The 21,680-nt window shown below is 49.6% G+C and overlaps 1 protein-coding gene across 1 annotated transcript; it reads right to left on the bottom strand.

Moving 5' to 3' along the window:
- Positions 1-4,627: 4,627 nt before the first annotated feature.
- LOC116412276 (adrenoceptor beta 1) lies at positions 4,628-6,986 on the bottom strand. The gene has a single exon (XM_031906167.1). The coding sequence runs from the start codon at positions 6,134-6,136 to the stop codon at positions 4,967-4,969; it is 1,170 nt and encodes a 389-aa protein (XP_031762027.1). The 5' UTR covers positions 6,137-6,986; the 3' UTR covers positions 4,628-4,966.
- Positions 6,987-21,680: the final 14,694 nt, after the last annotated feature.

Below are 21,680 nucleotides of genomic sequence, written 5' to 3'. Positions count from 1 at the left end.
AATCCCTTTATTTTGGCAGCAGATGAACAATATACACAGTATTCTCCTTAGTGCCCGCAGCCGGGGGTTGGAATCTGCATGGTGGGACAGGGACATGCCCATGTGACTTTTGGCCTTGGGGCACGTAACAGAATTAAGGGCAGTGCCACCCAAACAACCTGTAGCCAACAGCTGCTAAACCCTATGTGTGGCACGGCCCATAGACAGCAATGGAACCAATCTGTAGCTGGCTGCAAGTTGCACAAAGTTGCCCACAAAAGAAGTGGATGCAAGAGCGTAATATAAGGCATTTTATTGGGCACAATTCTGCCCCCATTATATGGTAAATAAGCCTCGCTGCTCCTGGATCCCTAGAGCACGGCTGCAACTCAGTCCAGTTTAACCCTTTACTTACAGGTACTTTTAAACCAGCGCCGTAGATTCTACAATCCCCAGGGCTGGGGGGTCGGATGTACATTGTGCAGAAAGAGTATGGCTGGTGGGTGGGGCCTGGGGCATCACTGAGGGACCCCCCCCCCATACTGCTGGCACTGCAGGAGTTAATGGGCAATAAATAAAGCTGGTGCAGCTGGAAAGCGAAACAATCAAATCCACTGAATAAAGTCTGTTTAATATAAACATATTAATCCCTGTGCAATATGCACTGACGCAGGCCTCGTTAGCCAGACTCGTTAGCCAGACTCGTTAGCCCCTTCCTGGTGGCACAGATTCTAATTGGGGGGGGGGGCAAGTTACAAAAGTGGCAAAATAGTATGAAAAGTTCATTTACACCAGAAAATCATCTAATGCGCAATTACCCCGCCTGTGGCAATAGAACTAATTCCAACCCGATCGAGCAGGAACTGCCAGTTACTCTGAAAATCCCAAAATGACACAAAAAGCCCTCGCCGTAACCCGTTAATGCCCCTCCCTGTGTGGCTAATTAGCAATTAACTGAGATGCCTATGAGATCCCCGCCCTGTGTGGCTGATTAGCAATTACTGGGGCTGCACTGGATTCCATAGAGCCCTGCAACAAGCTTCTTACATAACTGCCAACAGGTCTCTCAGTGCCGGCTGGAGTCTATACATGGTTTAAAGGGATTTGCTGGAATATAAACACATCCCTTTAATACCTACCTAATAAACAATCATCAGGCTGATATATGCTGCAGGCTGCACTGATTTCTATGATGCCATGCAAGTATCTGACTTGATTTATGGGGGGCCCCAGCATTCTTTCATTGCCCTGACCACCCCCCCCTTCCCAAGCACTTGCATTAGATGCTTCCTGCGCGGCTGCATAGAGAGCATTGCAGGCTGCAGCGCACACGTCCATTAACTATGAATAAGGCGAGCAGGATATGGGGTTAATGTATCCTGTGTTAAAGAGGTGGGGGGTGAGGCTGCAGATGTGCAATGTAAAGAAAAATTGGTTAAATAAATACCCCCCCCCCAGGGGCAACTGGTTCAAGTCCAAACCAGAATGGTCCCTGAGAAAAGCAAATCCCAGTACTATGTCTAATGCCGGCCCAACAGGACTGGTACTGGTACCGAACTACAGACAAGGGGGGGCCCAGGGATCATCCTCACCCCACACACTGGGGATCCATTTGCACTAACGGCCCAATCAGCCCTGATCTCATTCTATTACCCCTCCCTCCTGTTTGTCCTTATAAATCACTGGTTGCTAAGGTGTGCCCTTACCTAGCAACCAAAATAAAGCACTTTAAATAACTGGAAATCTACAGGACTGAAACAGTTAATGAAAATCCTCATCAATATGGGGGGGGGGGGTAGTTAGAGGGTTTCTGTATTTAGCGCAATAACTTCCCCTTTATATTCAGGAAACTGCTAATATTAAACTTGCGATTTCCCCAGAATCTGAATGGGCGGGGCTCTGGGCCAGGGGGCGGGGCTAACTCCCAAACCAGCTGTTATACAGGGGCGAACTCACAAGAACCCAATAAATTCACTTACCCTCTGTATAAAGCACAGGAACTGCCCCTGTGTAACAGCCCTCAGCCTCATGTTAGGGTTAAAGGGGAACTGCACCCAAACTCTGCTTTTCTGTGTCTGTCTGTCCCTTTCCCTTCCCTGCACTGCTGGTTCTGACTCCTGATACAACTCCCCAATATCCATTCATCCCTCATTCTCACTGGGTTTATAGTTATGTGTAACTGTCACTGTGTCTGTCCCTTTCCCTTCCCTGCACTGCTGGTTCTGACTCCTGATACAACTCCCCAATATCCATTCATCCCTCATTCTCACTGGGTTTATAGTTATGTGTAACTGTCACTGTGTCTGTCCCTTTTCCCTTCCCTGCACTGCTGGTTCTGACTCCTGATACAACTCCCCAATATCCATTCATCCCTCATTCTCACTGGGTTTATAGTTATGTGTAACTGTCACTGTGTCTGTCCCTTTCCCTTCTCTGCACTGCTGGTTCTGACTCCTGATACAACTCCCCAATATCCATTCATTCCTCATTCTCACTGGGTTTATAGTTATGTGTAACTGTCACTGTGTCTGTCCCTTTCCCTTCCCTGCACTGCTGGTTCTGACTCCTGATACAACTCCCCAATATCCATTCATCCCTCATTCTCACTGGGTTTATAGTTATGTGTAACTGTCACTGTGTCTGTCCCTTTCCCTTCCCTGCACTGCTGGTTCTGACTCCTGATACAACTCCCCAATATCCATTCATTCCTCATTCTCACTGGGTTTATAGTTATGTGTAACTGTCACTGTGTCTGTCCCTTTCCCTTCCCTGCACTGCTGGTTCTGACTCCTGATACAACTCCCAATATCCATTCATCCCTCATTCTCACTGGGTTTATAGTTATGTGTAACTGTCACTGTGTCTGTCCCTTTCCCTTCCCTGCACTGCTGGTTCTGACTCCTGATACAACTCCCCAATATCCATTCATTCCTCATTCTCACTGGGTTTATAGTTATGTGTAACTGTCACTGTGTCTGTCCCTTTCCCTTCCCTGCACTGCACTGCTGGTTCTGACTCCTGATACAACTCCCCAATATCCATTCATTCCTCATTCTCACTGGGTTTATAGTTATGTGTAACTGTCACTGTGTCTGTCCCTTTCCCTTCCCTGCACTGCTGGTTCTGACTCCTGATACAACTCCCCAATACCCATTCATCCCTCATTCTCACTGGGTTTATAGTTATGTGTAACTGTCACTGTGTCTGTCCCTTTCCCTTCCCTGCACTGCTGGTTCTGACTCCTGATACAACTCCCCAATATCCATTCATCCCTCATTCTCACTGGGTTTATAGTTATGTGTAACTGTCACTGTGTCTGTCCCTTTCCCTTCCCTGCACTGCTGGTTCTGACTCCTGATACAACTCCCCAATATCCATTCATCCCTCATTCTCACTGGGTTTATAGTTATGTGTAACTGTCACTGTGTCTGTCCCTTTCCCTTCCCTGCACTGCTGGTTCTGACTCCTGATACAACTCCCCAATATCCATTCATCCCTCATTCTCACTGGGTTTATAGTTATGTGTAACTGTCACTGTGTCTGTCCCTTTCCCTTCCCTGCACTGCTGGTTCTGACTCCTGATACAACTCCCCAATATCCATTCATCCCTCATTCTCACTGGGTTTATAGTTATGTGTAACTGTCACTGTGTCTGTCCCTTTCCCTTCCCTGCACTGCTGGTTCTGACTCCTGATACAACTCCCCAATACCCATTCATCCCTCATTCTCACTGGGTTTTATAGTTATGTGTAACTGTCACTGTGTCTGTCCCTTTCCCTTCCCTGCACTGCTGGTTCTGACTCCTGATACAACTCCCCAATATCCATTCATCCCTCATTCTCACTGGGTTTATAGTTATGTGTAACTGTCACTGTGTCTGTCCCTTTCCCTTCCCTGCACTGCTGGTTCTGACTCCTGATACAACTCCCCAATATCCATTCATTCCTCATTCTCACTGGGTTTATAGTTATGTGTAACTGTCACTGTGTCTGTCCCTTTCCCTCCCTGCACTGCTGGTTCTGACTCCTGATACAACTCCCCAATATCCATTCATTCCTCATTCTCACTGGGTTTATAGTTATGTGTAACTGTCACTGTGTCTGTCCCTTTCCCTTCTCTGCACTGCTGGTTCTGACTCCTGATACAACTCCCCAATACCCATTCATTCCTCATTCTCACTGGGTTTATAGTTATGTGTAACTGTCACTGTGTCTGTCCCTTTCCCTTCTCTGCACTGCTGGTTCTGACTCCTGATACAACTCCCCAATACCCATTCATTCCTCATTCTCACTGGGTTTATAGTTATGTGTAACTGTCACTGTGTCTGTCCCTTCCCTTCTCTGCACTGCTGGTTCTGACTCCTGATACAAACTCCCCAATACCCATTCATTCCTCATTCTCACTGGGTTTATAGTTATGTGTAACTGTCACTGTGTCTGTCCCTTTCCCTTCTCTGCACTGCTGGTTCTGACTCCTGATACAACTCCCCAATACCCATTCATTCCTCATTCTCACTGGGTTTATAGTTATGTGTAACTGTCACTGTGTCTGTCCCTTTCCCTTCCCTGCACTGCTGGTTCTGACTCCTGATACAATATCACAGAAGCCAGCCGATTAACAGACCCCGAAGAGAACTTACAGACACCTCTTTCAATTACAATTACGAAGTTTATTCCTCCGTACTGCCCCCCCCAGCTGGCCACAGATGCCCCAGATGGCCGGGGCAGTAATGGGGTTAAAGTCAGGCTGCCCAGACCCGGCCATGTAGGGGCAGTTTCACGCATGGGAATTTTACGCTATTAATCTAGTTTCCCTTTACTCCACCTTTGTGACAACCCCCCCCAGCAGCCGTTATAAACTACATATCCCAGAATGCACTGCTATTCAGGGGACCCTCTAGATTCTGCGGTGAGTTTGATAGGAACTTTCCATTATTTGGGGGCCCTGCGCCCCCCGTTATTCAATCTCTTCCCCAACCCACAATAAATTACCCGTTTAAGTCCAATGTCGGCCGCACCCCATTGCATTCAGACCACGTACCCAAAGCGTTGGTGTCTAAAGAGTTAACAAAGCCCCCCGAGTATCGGGAGAGCTCCCCGGTCGTGTGGAGGTGCCGCTCTGCCTTTTTGGGGCAACACAGGAGTCTCTTGAAGGCCTTCCTGAAGTCGGGGCTCCGGCAGTAGATGATGGGGTTGAACATGGAGTTGGCGTAGCCCAACCAGTTGAGGAACAGGAAGAGCTTGTCCGGGATAAGGTTCCGGTAGAAAACGTTGACCACGTTGGCCAAGAAGAAGGGCAACCAACACATGGTGAAGGTGCCCATGATAATCCCAAGGGTTTTTAGGGCCTTCTGCTCCTTGGCCACCAGGATTTTGGAGAGTATCCGGCGGCTGGAGCGGCCGTGGCTCAGCACGTGGCTGTGGGAGAACCGCCCCTCGCACTTGTCGATCTTCTTCATCTGCTTCTGCGCCTCCTTGAAGACCCTGATGTAGACAAAGATCATGACGATGAGGGGGATGTAGAAGGAGATGATGGACGAGGCGATGGCGTAGGCTCGGTTGGTGACGAAGTCACAGCAGCCGGGATCCTCGTAGCATCTCAGGGCCACGGGGTCCCCGGTGTCCCTCCACCAGTGCATCATGATGGGCAGGAAGGAGACCAGGGCCGATATGCCCCACACGGTGCAGACTATCCCCTTGGCTCGGCCCTTGGTCAGAAGGCTCTGGTAGCGGAAAGGGGAGGTGATGGCGATGTAACGGTCTATGGCGATGATGCACAGGGTCTCGATGCTGGCCGTAACGCACAGAACGTCCACTGAGGTCCAGAACTCGCAGAACGTAGACCCGTAGAGCCATGTGCCGCTGACCACCAAGGTGGCTCCCAGGGGCACAACAAACAGGCCCATGATCAGGTCGGCACAAGCCAAGGAAGTGATGAAGACGTTGGTCAGGGTCTGGAGCCTCTGGTTCTTGGCAATGGCCACGATCACCATGATGTTGCCAACGACGATGAGGAGGATGATGGCCGCCATAAGCATCGTCATGCCCACCGTCCACTGGTGGGTCATCTCAGGCAGGGGGTGCATGGGGCTGGGCACTGTGGGGGGAGTGCCAGACTTGTTCCTGCACTCTATAGACCCCCAGCCGTCACCCATCATGGGCACTGGCTTGGCAGCCGCAGCTCAGATAGGCAGGTAGGTGCTCATTGGTAAGGAGGAGCCTCTGGTGCCAGAGGGGCACCTGGTACTCACTTGTGCCACAGGTGTGCCCAGCAATAACTGGTAGGGACTCTCTTCCCACTGGGCTACGTACTGTGCCAGTCTCTCACTCTGTGGGTACCATGCCAGTCTCTCATTCTCTGGGTACCATGCCAGTCTCTGGGTAAAGTGTCAGTCTCTCACTCTCTGGGTACTGTGCCGGTCTCTGGGTACCATGCCAGTCTCTTGCTCTGTGGGTACCATGCCAGTCTCTCAGTCTCTGGGTGACAGTCTCCTGGCTGGCTAGGGCACCAGAGTGGGTGGGTTGGCAGAGCTTGTCCCCAGGCTGGCAGGGTGCCAGTCACACAGTCCCTATGGCAGTGCCCACCCCGGGGGCTCAGGTACCTGTCGGTGCTACAAGTCGCAGGAATCGCAGCCTCAGAGGGAGCAGCAGGTACAGACAGAGAGTTGGGGGGGGGGGTAAATCCAGGGGGGTCAGTAGTTCCGGTTGGGGTCCCTGCACCTATAGGCCCGGGGGCCACACTTGAGGTCCCGGCAGAATGTCTGTAGCTCAGGGGTGAGGGGACCCTACACTTGCCCCGGTCTGTGGATGTTGCCCCTGTGCCCCGGCCGGTCAGAGCCCAGCGCCCCAGGAAGGTAGTGGATACAGAGAGCGGAGTCCCGGGCCGGGCGGTACCACCTGCCGCTCCATTCGCTGCTGAACATGATTCTGAGCTCTCAGCGCTGCCAGCCCGGCTCCTCCCCCTGCCCTGTCACTCACATCCGTCCGGCCAATCAGCGCGACAGGGGCGTGGCCTCACAGCGTTGCACAAGTTTCTATCCTTAACCCTCCCTGTGCCGTGCGGGGGGGCTCAGCTGGGCCGGAGGTTCCGTCTGCGGCTCCTAATGGGGTTCGTTTGGGCCCAAGTGGTTCTTTCTCCAACATCTCAGCAAATCTGCCCCCAGGGGGCACCAACATGTCAGAACTGCCATGGGAGGGGCATGGGGGTACCGGGACTGGGGGGGGGGGGGGGGGATATTGGGCAGGGGGGCCCCAAAAGATGGAACTGCTGGGAGGGGCAGAAGGTACTAGGGGGTAGCAGAGGGCACAGTGGGGTAGAACCAGCCAATGTGGGGCCCAGACTTTAATACACAGCATCCTGGCCAATCCCCTAGCAGTACCCCCCCCCCATAGTAACCAATAGTAACCATTAGTAACCAATAGTAACCAATAGTAACCAATAAAGCCAAACCCAGACAGTGAGCAGCAGTGCAGTAAAGCGGTGAGGAAGGAAAATCAAATACTGGGCACTTTGTTGGTCAAAATGACTGCCCCTTTTGCCCCAGAGCTGAAAGCATGTGCAGTGAATAGAGATGTAGGAGAGAGAAGGGGGTTCTGGGGGGGCATTTCTGGCAGCACAAGGATCCGACTCCCAGTAGGGGTGGTAGGAACTCAGGGGAAAGATACAGAGGGGAATCAGGGACTTTATAGGGATTAAAAGGGCAATAAAGACAGACCAGGTGTGTGTGGCGGCAGCTGTACTTCTGCACTCACTAAATCTGCTGGGGAGTCGCAACTGCAACTGTAGCACAGGAGAAGCGGATACAGAATAAAGGCTTCCTATGGGGTTTCTTGCTGAGTGACTTAGGGGTACAAAACAGCGCAGAGGGGGGCTATTAGGGGCCCTCAGAGCAGCAGTGATTGTCCACAATGCAACTTCCAGCTGTTGTTGAACTGCAACTCCCCGACTGTATGTATAATATATAGTGTTACTGTTCTACACAGCAATGTACATTCATACATCTGGGATAAGGGGTGACACAAGGGGACAAGGGACCTGTTACACAGACCGGCCCGGGGCTGCCATGTAAGGGTTAATCTCATGTAGTGAACAGACGAGCCAGCAGAGGGCGCTCTCATCGGCCCGTAAGGAAACTATAGATATTCACTTACCTACGGGATCAAAGCAGAGAATAAACACAAAGACACAGCACGTTAGGAACAATTAAAGGGCAAGGAAACCCTGTTATAACCCTGTTATTTTACTCTAAGAAAAAACAGCCAATGGGGCAGCAGCACCCGGTCTCTAGATTTCCCATTGTCACTGGCTCTAGAGCTCTCAGTAATGTGCCGGTGGGTCTGATCCCCAAAATAATGTGGAAAAAGCCAGAGAATTAACCGATATGTTAGAACTGATTTGTGATTGGTGTTTGTGAATCAAGTGTCTGTCCTGCTTAGCGCTCTGTCCAGCCAGTTTGTTGGGACTGAAAGCATTTAGTTAAAGGAACATGAACTCTGCTGGGAGTTGCAGTCACCATCACTCAACTGTCCCCGTCTTGCCCTACTGTCCCCGTCGTGTCCTACTGTCCCCGTCTTGCCCTAGGGCCTGTCCCCGTCTGCCCTACTGTCTCCATCTTGCCCTCCTACGTCTCACTATGCCCTACTGCTCTCCATACTTGGCCCCCTACTGTTTCCATCTTAGCCGTACTAGGTCCCATCATTAGCCCCCTACTGTCTCACATCTTGCCCTACTGTCTCCATCTTGCCCTACTGCCTCCATCTTAGCCCTACGTGTTCTGCCATCGTTGCCCTACTCGTCCCATCTCTTGCCCTGACTGTCTCCATCGTTGTCCTACTGTCCTCCATCTTGCCCTACTGTCTCCATCTTTGCCCCATACTGTCCCCATCTTGCCCTACTGTCCCCATGGCCTTGCCCTAACTGTCCCCATCCCTTGCCCTACTGTCTTCATCTTGCCTCTACTGTCCCCGATAACTTGGCCCTACACTGTCTCTATCTTGCCCTACTAGCCTCCAGTCTGCCCTACATGCGCCTCCCATCTTGCCCTACTTGCCTCCATCTTGCCCTACTGTCTCCCACTTGCCCTACTGTCTCCATCTTGCCCTACTGTCTCCAATCTTGCCCTACTGTCTCCATCTTGCTGCTACTGTCTCCATCTTGCCCTACTGTCTCCATTGCCCTACTGTCTCCATCTTGCCCTATGTCCATCTGTGCCTAATGTCTCCATCTGTGTCCCATCTTGCCTACTGTCCCTCATCTTGCCCTACTGTCCTCCATCCTTCGCCCCTACTGTCCCCATCTTCCTACTAATTTTCTACCATCTCCAAAGAATCTTCCAATGAAATAACTGCTGTACTTTGGGTTTCTCTTTACCCCGGACCTTTATCTGTACCCCCAGACGCAGCTTTATGTCGCCGCTTTACATCGCACATAAAATGAATCACCTTCTATTGGATGTGGGTCCCTAGTGACTATAGGGAGTGACAGCACCGGGTGCTAAAAGCTTTCAGTGAGTGAGTCACCCAGTGAGACCCATCCTACTGAGCAACACCCTAACCTCACAGAACTGCTTCCTCTCATAATGTGATAATCTGCCCCAAAATAGCACCCAGTGTCACTTCCCTCTGTAGGTGCCCGGGGGCATCGCTTAAAGTTACAGCTCCTTTTAGGGACCCCTCTGTTATACAGATAGCTAGAATCTCAGCCATAAAGCAGGGCAGGACTGCTGCTTACAATGGGGGGGATCAGATAGGCTCTGTGCCACTGTGGACAGAATGCTCTGTTATACAGATAGCTAGAATCTCAGCCATAAAGCAGGGGCAGGACTGCTGCTTACAATGGGGGATCAGATAGGATTGTGCCACTGTGACAGAATGCTCTGTTATACAGATAGCTAGAAATCTCAGCCATAAAGCAGGGCAGGACTGCTGCTTACAATGGGGGGATCAGATAGGATCTGTGCCACTGTGACAGAATGCTCTGTTATACAGATAGCTAGAATCTCAGCCATAAAGCAGGGCAGGACTGCTGCTTACAATGGGGGGATCAGATAGGATCTGTGCCACTGTGACAGAATGCTCTGTTATACAGATAGCTAGAATCTCAGCCATAAAGCAGGGCAGGACTGCCTGCTTACAATGGGGGGATCAGATAGGATCTGTGCCACTGTGACAGAATGCTCTGTTATACAGATAGCTAGAATCGTCAGCCCATAAAGCAGGGCAGGACTGCTGCTTACAATGGGGGGATCAGATAGGATCTGTGCCACTGTGACAGATGCTCTGTTATACAGATAGCTAGAATCTCAGCCATAAAGCAGGGCAGGACTGCTGCTTACAATGGGGGATCAGATAGGATCTGTGCCACTGTGACAGATGCTCTGTTATACAGATAGCTAGAATCTCCGCCATAAAGCAGGGCAGGACTGCTGCTTACAATGGGGGGGATCAGATAGGATCTGTGCACTGTGACAGAATGCTCTGTTTATACAGATAGCTAGAATCTTCAGCCATAAAGCCAGGGCAGGACTGCTGCTTACAATGGGGGGATCAGGATAGGATCTGTGCCACGTTGACAGAATGCTCTGTTATACAGATTAGCTAGAATCTCAGCATAAAGCAGGGCAGGACTGCTGCTTACATGGGGGGGATCAGATAGGATCTGTGCCACTGTGACAGAATGCCTCTGTTATACAGATAGCCTAGAATCTCAGCCATAAAGCAGGGCAGGACTGCTGCTTACAATGGGGGGATCAGATAGGATCTGTGCCACTGTGACAGAATGCTCTGTTTATACAGATAGCCTAGAATCTCAGCCATAAAGCAGGGCAGGACTGCTGCTTACAATGGGGGGATCAGATAGGATCTGTGCCACTCGTGACAGAATGCCTCTGTTACTACAGATAGCTAGAATCTCAGCCATAAAGCAGGGCAGGACTGCTGCTTACAATGGGGGGGATCAGATAGGATCTTGCTGCCACTGTGACAGAATGCTCTGTTATACAGATAGCTAGAATCTCAGCCATAAAGCAGGGGCAGGACTGCTGCCTTACAATGGGGGGGATCAGATAGGATCTGTGCCACTGTGACAGAATGCTCTGTTATACAGATAGCTAGAATCTCAGCATAAAGCAGGGCAGGACTGCTGCTTACAATGGGGGGATCAGATAGGATCTGTGCCACTGTGACAGCAATGCTCTGTTATACAGATAGCTAGAATCTCAGCCATAAAGCAGGGCAGGACTGCTGCTTACAATGGGGGGATCAGATAGGATCTGTGCCACTGTGCAGAATGCTCTGTTATACCAGATAGCTAGAATCTCAGCCATAAAGCAGGGCAGGACTGCTGCTTACAATGGGGGGGGATCAGATAGGATCTGTGCCACTGTGACAGAATGCTCTGTTATACAGATAGCTAGAATCTCAGCCATAAAGCAGGGCAGGACTGCTGCTTACAATGGGGGGGATCACGATAGGATCTGTGCCACTGTGACAGAATGCTCTGTTATACAGATAGCTAGAATCTCAGCCATAAAGCAGGGCAGGACTGCTGCTTACAATGGGGGGGGATCAGATAGGATCTGTGCCACTGTGACAGAATGCTCTGTTATACAGATAGCTAGAATCTCAGCCATAAAGCAGGGCAGGACTGCTGCTTACAATGGGGGATCAGATAGGATCTGTGCCACTGTGACAGAATGCTCTGTTATACAGATAGCTAGAATCTCAGCCATAAAGCAGGGCAGGACTGCTGCTTACAATGGGGGGGATCAGATAGGATCTGTGCCACTGTGACAGAATGCTCTGTTATACAGATAGCTAGAATCTCAGCCATAAAGCAGGGCAGGACTGCTGCTTACAATGGGGGGATCAGATAGGATCTGTGCCACTGTGACAGAATGCTCTGTTATACAGATAGCTAGAATCTCAGCCATAAAGCAAGGGCAGGACTGCTGCTTACAATGGGGGGATCAGATAGGATCTGTGCCACTGGACAGAATGCTCTGTATATACAGATAGCTAGAATCTCAGCCATAAAGCAGGGCAGGGACTGCTGCTTACAATGGGGGGATCAGATAGGATCTGTGCCACTGTGACAGAATGCTCTGTTATACAGATAGCTAGAATCTCAGCCATAAAGCAGGGCAGGACTGCTGCTTGGGGGGATCAGATAGGATCTGTGCCACTGTGACAGAATGCTCTGTATATACAGATAGCTAGAATCTCAGCCATAAAGCAGGGCAGGACTGCTGTGCTTACAATGGGGGGATCAGATAGGATCTGTGCCACTGTGACAGAATGCTCTGTTATACAGATAGCTAGAATCTATCAGCGCAGATAAAGCAGGGGCACGGACTGCTGGCCGATCTAGCAGTAGGGGGTGATCACACAGCAGATCGTAGGAGTCATGTGACCACTGTGACATGAATAGTGCTTGTTATAGACTCCACGATGCAGAGCATAGTACGAACTGAGTTAAGATGTACTCACAGCCAATAAACGCGAGGGCACAGCCAGCGGGCTGCAGAAGGAGCCTGCTATTAGGTAAGGGGGGGATGTAGGCTATAGTTGGTGATGCTGTGTCGACGGCACATAGCTGGAATTAAGACAGGTAGGCATAGACAGCCTGGGTGTTGAGAAGATGCTACCTTAAGAATGCAGCCATGAGAACATCCTCACGGATGCACGTATAGATAGTGACAGACAGAGCGAGATCGGGACAGTTGCCTGGTCTAGATTAGGGTGCCGATCGAGCTGCTTTATTGAATCATAGCTGTGGATGCGGCAGGGAGAGCTTCGAGCACGGTGAGATGGGAGGACGATTCTGTTCTAAATACAGGTGCCAAATTCTGTGAACAGAATGCCTCTGTTATAACCGATAGCTTAGAATCTCAGCCATAACGCAGGGGGACTGCTGCTTACAATGGGGGGATGCAGATAGGATCTGTTGCCACTGTGACAGAAGATGCTCTGTTATACAGATCTCAGGACTGGGAATCTGCGACCTAATCGAGAAGGGACAGGCAAGGGAGCTTGGCTGGCTGGTACAATGGAGGGGATCAGGATAGGATTGTCCCTGTGACAGAAAATCTCTGATTATACAAGATAGCTAGGAATCTCAGCCATAAAGCAGGGCAGGACGTGCTGCTTTACAATGGGGGATCGAAGGAATCTGTGCCACTGGTGACAGAATGCTCTGTTTAATACCGATAGCTTAGAATCTCAGCCAATAAAGCAGAGGCAGACTGCTGCATTACGGTAAATGGAAGTTGAACGCAACGTGGGAAATGTACATAAGGTGCCATATACATCTTGGGCATCAGATCACAAGCAACAGGTCTGGAAGAGCGCTGGGGAACATAGTCACACATCAGTCAGTTCCTGGGCCATTGTCTGTGGTGGTTTAGTACTGTAAGGTGCCGAGCTGTTATCGAATAAAAGTATTTCCCTTAGTAATAACTTGCCCTTGGAATGTTAGCCCGTCTCAAATACCTTGCGATCGCTGTGTTTGCTGAGAAGACATGGCGTGGTGGGGAAGGGGCGGCAGCATACACGCCCCGAACATGTGACTATGGCAACAATAGGGATTCCCCTGTACTAAAGCACACAATTCAGCGAGAAGAACAGACACCCCTAAGTTTGCATGAGCCTGTACAGAGAGATAGCATAGAAACTATGACATAGGATTCCCCTGTAGCTAAGCACTATATTCAGACAGGACAGCCCCTCAGTTTGCACATAAGCCTGTAAGAGAGATACCATAAACCTATGCACATAGGGATTCCCTTGCATAAGCCATTCAGGCAGGAACAGCCCCCTCAGTTTGCTCATAGCCTTACAGAGGATACGATAGGAACTATGGGCACATAGGGATACCCCTGCACTAAAGCGCGACAATTCAGCAGGAAGCAGCCTCTAAGTTCTGCTCATACCTGTAACAGAGAGATACGACCGATAACCTAAATAGCACATAGGGATTCCTGCAACTAAGCCAATTCAGCAGGAACAGCCCCATAAGTTTGCTCATAGCCTGTAGCAGAGAGATACACCATATGATAAATCTATGACAACATAGAGGATTGGCATCCCTGTAACTAATGAGCGACATTTCAGCCAGCGAACAGACCCTATGATCGTTATTTGCCCATAGCGCTGGTGACAATCGAGAATACTGGGGATAATATGGAAAACATAGGGAACCATACGAAGGGGGCCTGTAACTGAGGAACACAATTCAGTGCAGGACAGCCCCCAAGTTTGCACGATCATAAGCTGTAGCCAGAAAGAGATACCGCATAAGAAACATAATGGGCCATGGATATGGCCGCTGTAATGAGCGTAAAGCACAAAGTCAAGCAGGAACAACCCCCTAAGAGATCATGTTGCGCCATTATTGCCTGTACAGCACAGGACGACACCAATATTAAAACATGGACATATAGGAGTTGCCCTGGGTATACTAACAGATCCAAGTTACGAGACGGTTGCAAGGAACAGCCCCTAAGATTTTGCGCCATCAGCCTGATACAGAGGAGGATAACCCTAAAACTAATGGCACAATAGGGATTCACTCACTGTCTAAGCACAAGTTAACAGGCGGAACAGCCACCATAAGTATTGCTATCAATTAGCCCATGTAAACGATGATCGAGATACCATAAACAACGTTAATTGGTGCACATAAGGGATTCCCTGATACTAAGAGCACAATCAGCAGGAACAGCCCCTAAGTTTAGAATTACATGTTTCACTGGTTATTTTCCTTCTCAGCCCAATACGCCGTGACCGCCTAACAGAAAGGAGTGTCAGCTCCGCGTCTGTACTTCAGCCAAGAAGCTCTAGTAGGGACCAACTGTAATTATAGGAGAGGCGACAGCGTCGACAGTAAATAATCGTGTAAGGAAGCGGTTCGCTCACTGCACTAATAACGGATTCTAACTGCGGTACTTTTCTTTTTACGCTAGGGAAGATAGTTAGCACAGTGGTGGGATGGGGCACTAATTTTGTAAATTATAGGAGGCAGCATAAAGGATATAACAGAACATGGATGCTAGGCAGGTTGTTTGTAAAGTTGGTGACTAACGCAGATTTCAGAATGAGGTGACTCCAGCATGTTATATTTGTAAGCTGCAAGAAGCATGATGAGGTTCGCGTCATGTACATTGAGCATCAAAAGTAATACGTGTGTATTTGCTTTGTATAGTATAGATGAAAGACATGCTGGTAGGTTGTAGGCGTCGGGCAAGAGATTTGTCGAGCTGCGTGACGTTAGACTCGAATGGATACTATTAATAGCATTAGGATATGCATGACATGTGTGCTATTCCTAAAGATATCGATAGAGCCTAGGAGAGTTATTAGTTTCTTGGTGTATCAGTCTTCCCTGCAGGGGAGCCCCGGCAGGATATCCTTAATATGTAAATTGGGGAGACAAACACAAGAAAAGGAGGGGGGAAAAAAGTTAAAAAAACTTGGATAGGTGGAGGTTTTAAAGCGGAAAACTTTGTCGGGAAACAAGGATGCGTGTTTCTGGTATCGCATAAAGCCCAGCTCCTACACAGATAATATAGGAGAACTTGGGGTGAACAAAGATCACGACACGCTATGAGTTTTCCAGGGGTATCCCGATGGGCCACAAATAAAGCATCTCGCACTCTCCAAATCCAAGGACCCTTAACAATGGCGTGCAAGGCTATGGGCCCCATGTAGCCCATAAGTCAGAGTTGAGACATGATATGACATTGATGCGATGTGAGAGTAAAGTAACGAGATCACGCGCAGCGCGACCCGGCTATTAACCGTTCAGGATGGCTTTACAACACAGAGGGCCACAAAAGCGGCGACTATCAGGCTGCTAAGTAGTCATAAATGCGGCGCCCCCCTAGTAAGGTGATTTGTGTAAGCTGGCTTATGCGACATAAAAAGGCACATGATATATAGCTGGAACGACATCAGTGGAGAGTATAGAGGTTAGAGTGCGCGATAGACCGCTATAGCCGAAGTCATTCAGGGTACAGGCAGTGCACGAGGCAAATAGGCGACGCCGCAAGATCACGGCCACGCCGTAAACGTGGGCCTTCAGGACTGGGCCGCCTTAAAGGCATCAAGACCGAGGTTACAGATATATAAGAAAATGGGTAATCATCCAGGCGCCGCTCATAAGTTCGCAGGCGGTACCCGCGAGGGCACAATAATGACGCGACCAGGATATCGCACCCCAAATCCCTCGCTAAATGGCTTCAGGGCTGGGCCCCCGTAGCCCATAACAAGTTTCATGAGTATGATAAGAAACATTGGGGTAACAGCACGGCGCTAGTAGAGTGTCCAGGGGTACCGCCATACAGTGGGCACATAAGATAGCACTCAACCCAATACCCCCCCTAACTGGCCGTTCAGGCTGGGCTCCTTAGCCCATAAGCAGGTTACAGATAATAGCTAAAAACATTGGGGTAACAGTCACGGGGGGAACGGGGATTCAACACGCCGCTATAGCCCAGGGGTAACCCAGGGCACACAATAAGCACTGCCTCCAAATCCCCCTAACTGGCCTTCAGGCTTGGGCTCCCCTTAGCCATACAAGAGGGTTTAACAGATAATCACTAAAACATTGGGGTAAACCGTCACACCTGCTGATAGTATCACGATGTGAACCCGGGCACAAAATAGCACTAGTGCACACAGCCCATATGCACACGCCCTAAACTGGCCTTCAGAAGCTGGGCTGCCTTAGAGTCCATAAACAGGTTACAGATATTACTTAGAAGACCATGGGGGTCAACCACCGCTAAGATGGGGTTGCGCACACTTACATTCCCATGTATCGAGGAGGAGAGGAGAATAATACAAGGGCCCGGGGGGGGGGGGGTAATACAAGGTAACGTAGGGTTTGAGACAATGATTAAAGGATACAGAGTGTAATTGTGGGGCTAATTAGTCACAAACTGAGGGATAATCAGACCAATCAAAGGCTTCTCACTGTATTATTTGTAGGGATAATATTTCCTGTGAATAAGGCGTGGTCTATCCTGGGGATGGGTTGTCTCTAATTTGATGTTTGTTTAGCCACACCCATCTATACAATGCCACACCCACTGTTATGCCAGCAGGACCAAAACAAAGTAAGGGGGTTAATAATTTCATGTTTTGATTGATTGTCATGAAATTGTAGTCGCACTTCCATGACCTACTGACATCACTAATGCACGTTTATAAGGAATTGAATTACAGTTGGTCGATAGGGAAATGACCCGACTGTATATAATCTAAGGATATTATAGTAATATAATGGCACAATAAGGAACCGTCAGGGGGCGTGGCCTGATGATGAAGGACCTTATGGGGCCCCAGCGGGGGGGGCAGGAAATTAAAATTGGGGTGTTAATAAAATAAAATAAAATTCTGTCACCCTAGGAAATGCCCCTGCAGGAATGAAATACTCCCCTTAACTTCCCCTTTAATATGCAGTATGAGATCAGACCCTTCGGACCCACTGTTGTCTCCTAGGAAACCACAAATCACATGGGGCGGGGGGCAGTGAGAAACCTTCCTGCATTCCATATGGAGCAGTGAGTGGGGCAGATCCTACCCCGGGGGGGGCACCCTGACTTTGCTCTGTATATGGCGACTGCGCCGGGAGTCCGAGGCGCCGAGTTACCGGCCCAGACACAAATCATTGGGGCTCATTTCCTGTAGCCCCTCGGCACCCGAACCTGGGGCCTGGGGACCCCCCTCCTACACAGGCACAAACATTCCCAGGGCAGAAATGGTAAAAGGGGAAGATAACGGGAAATGCTATTTTATCCATAAGTGTTTATATTACCTTGGGTCCGGTTACCTCACTTTCATTGGTATTGTATATCAGGGCAGGTCTAGGGGGGTAGGGTGCAGGTGCCACTGGGGGTGGGCAGGGGTGCACTGGGGGTGGGCAGGGCGATAGGCACTGGGGGTGGGCAGGGGATGCACTGGGGGTGGGCAGGGGTGCACTGGGGGTGGGAGGGATGCAGCGGGGGGGTGGGCAGGGAATGCACGGGGGGTAGGGCAGCTGGAATGCACGGGGGTGGGCAGGGGTGCACGGGGGGTGGGCAGGGGTGCACGGGGGGTGGGCAGGGATGCACGGGGGGTGGGCAGGGGTGCACCGGGTGGTGGCAGGATGCACGGGGGGTGGGCAGGGGTGCACGGGGGTGGCAGGGGTGCCACGAGGGTGGGCAGGGATCACGGGGGTGGCAGGTGCACGGTGGGGGTGGGCAGGGGTGCAGGGGGGTTGGGCAGGGGTGCACTGGGGTTGTGTAGGGTGCAGCTTGGGGGTGGGCAGGGGTGCACGGGGGGTGGGGCAGGGATGCACGGGGGGTGGGCAGGGGTGCCCTGTGGGGTTGGGCCAGAGGGGTGCACGGGGGGGTGGCAAAGGGGTGCAACTGGGGTGGGCAGGGGTGCACCGGGGAGTGGGCAGGGGTGCATGGGGGGTGGGCAGGGTGCACTGGGGGGTGCAGAGCCCACCGGCAGCTCAGTCTGACCCGGGTGCCAGGCAAGTACCTACCCCTAGTCCCGGATCACTTACCCCCGGCGTTGCTTGTCACCGTGCTCCCCCGGGGCTGCCTCTGAGTGGGAGCTGTCATATTGCTTCCTACAGGCGGTACAAACTCTCCGATAGGCCCTTCCAGCAGACAAGAGGGATCCAATCAGATTAGAGCAAAGGCGATTCTATCTTAAAGGGGAGGTTCACCTTTTAGTTAACTTTTAGTGAATGGACAATTCTAAGCAGCTTTTCAATTGGTCTTCATTATTTATCATAGTTTTTAAATGATTTGCCCTCTTTCAAATGGGGGTCACTGACCCTGGCAGCCAAACCCTATTGCTCTGTGAGGCTCCAGTTTTATTGTTATTGTGACTTTTTATTCCTTATCTTTCTATTCAGCCCCTCCGCTATTCATATACCAGTCTCTCATTCAAACCAATGCCTGGTCGCTAAGGTAATTTGGACCCTAGCAACCAGACAGCTGCTGAAATTCCAAACGGGAGAACAAAAAGTGAAATAATTACAAAACCACAAATAAAAAATGGGACCAATTGCAAATTGTCCCCCAGCCTGCCAGGTCTGTACACTGCCTCCTAGTGGTGCTGAGCGGAGTTGCACCCCATGTAGGGAGAAAGGGGAAAGTGGGCAAAATACGGGTGCAGCCCCCCCTGCCCCCCACACATTGCGCCCAACACAAAAGGTTAAAATGTAAATTCATGGGAAAATAACCCACCGACGTTGCCATTTTCTCTGGGTGGGGGTCTGAGCTTAGCGATGCCCCGGCAGCTTGTGATTGGTCGGGGGCTGGGGGCGGCCCTATGGACTCCCTCTATTTGCCATATGGAAAGGTAAATAGGTTAATACAGGGGGCACGGAAATAAATTGAATGGAGCCGCGTCTCTCCGGGGTTATAGTATCCCCCTGTTCTGTTTATTGGTTTATACTGAATTTAGATGATGAGAACAATTGGCCAAACACTCGTATTAACCCTCTGATTGCTGACAGGCATTGATAATAGAGGGACCGGCTTCCCCTGGCAGAGATATAAAGGCTCATTTACAGCCTTGTGCCTTTATATGGGGGGCACAGAATCCCTCAGTGACTGCTAATATCCTTATCATTTACAGTAGGGGGTACAGTATCCCTTATAATACATGAGTGATACTCAGAGTTCCCTGTATAACTCAGCCTGCAGCCTTGTGCCTTTATATGGGCACAGAACCCCTCAGTGACTGCTAATATCCTTATCATTTACAGTAGGGGGTACAGTATCCCTTATAATACATGAGTGATACTCAGAGTTCCCTGTATAACTCAGCCTGCAGCCTTGTGCCTTTATATGGGGGCACAGAACCCCTCAGTGACTGCTAATATCCTTATCATTCACAGTAGGGGGTACATTATCCCTTAATAATACATGAGTGATACTCAGAGTTCCCTGTATAACTCAGCCTGCAGCCTTGTGCCTTTATATGGGGGGCACAGAACCCCTCAGTGACTGCTAATATCCTTATCATTCACAGTAGGGGGTACATTATCCCTTATAATACATGAGTGATACTCAGAGTTCCCTGTATAACTCAGCCTGCAGCCTTGTGCCTTTATATGGGGGGCACAGAACCCCTCAGTGACTGCTAATATCCTTATCATTTACAGTAGGGGGTACATTATCCCTTATAATACATGAGTGATACTCAGAGTTCCCTGTATAACTCAGCCTGCAGCCTTGTGCCTATATATGGGCACAGAACCCCTAATAATATCCTTATAATACACAGGATGGGCGCACACAGGTTCCCAGGGTCTGCCTGAGCCGGGGGGGTTTAATTACAGAGACTCGTTAGGTTATTACCTGATTTGCCTTTCGTTGGTTATTAAATTCCATCACTGGGGACAGAAGCTTCTCGTTCCCTCGCTGCACATTAACTGTTTATAGGATGGAAATGAAGGAGCCCCCAGGGCAAGACACACGGGGGGGGGGGACAACACAGAGCCAATCAGAGGGTTTGAAACACAAACAGGGTATTTGTGGGATTCGTATTCACTCATTATTATGGTGTCTCTTTGTGGTTAATTGGTTACGTTCCCTTCTCTGAACCAATAAAGGGTTAATTATCTGTAATTATAAAATGATTTCTTTCTGTTCCTGTCATTGTGCCGCTGAGTCCGTGACAGACGCCGTTCCCACCGCAAACACTTTGTGTCTTTGTTTCCCCACAGAATGATGGGAATGTACAATAAATAATATAGTGAATAAAGTGCCCTATGTGGTAACATATAGGGATATTATAAGCCCCTGAGGAGTTCCTTATAATATATAGTGAATAAAGTGCCCCCTATTGTAACATATAGGGATATTATAAGCCCCGAGAGGTCTATAATATATAGTGAATAAGTGCCCCTATCTGTGACATATGGATATTATACAGCCGAGAGTTCCTTATAATATATAGTGAATAAAGTACCCCCTATTGTAACATATAGGGATATTATAAGCCCCGAGGGGTTCCTTATAATATTAGTGATAAAGTGCCCCTATTGTAACATATAGGGATATTATAAGCCACCGAGGGGTTTTCTATAATATATAGTGAAATAAAGTCCCTACGATGGTAACATATAGGGATATTTATAAGCCCCCGAGGGGGTTCCTTATAATATATAGTGAATAAAGTACCCCCTATTGTAACATATAGGGTATTATAAGCCCCCAGGGGTTCCTTAAATATATAGTGAATAAAGCCCCCTATTGTAACATATAGGGATATTATAAGCCCCCGAGGTTCCTTATAATATATAGTGAATAAAGTACCCCCTATTGTAACATATAGGGGTATTATAAGCTCCCGAGGGGTTCCTTATAATATATAGTGAATATTTGCCATGAGTGGCCCTATGAGCCCCATAGGAATCTGCTCACGTTTCCTGATCGAATCTTGTCTTAAAACTCCTCTTAATGCCCATTTATAGATCATCATTATGTGTTAAAGTCCGACCGTCTGGAGAGGAAACGTGATTGTGATCAATAAGGCAATCAGTGAGTGACCGAGTGGGCCCCGATAGCCCAAGGTCAGCCAAATGGATTCTGGGCTTATAAATCCACTTACTGCTCCTCCCTGTACATTCCCTTATCCAATAATTACACCAACCCAAAGCACATTAACCTTGGCCCTGGGGGGGCAGGCAAGACACAT

Source organism: Xenopus tropicalis, chromosome 7, assembly GCF_000004195.4.
Source record: "Xenopus tropicalis strain Nigerian chromosome 7, UCB_Xtro_10.0, whole genome shotgun sequence".
Classification (NCBI taxonomy): domain Eukaryota; kingdom Metazoa; phylum Chordata; class Amphibia; order Anura; family Pipidae; genus Xenopus; species Xenopus tropicalis.
This window is presented reverse-complemented; position numbering and strand designations above follow the sequence as displayed.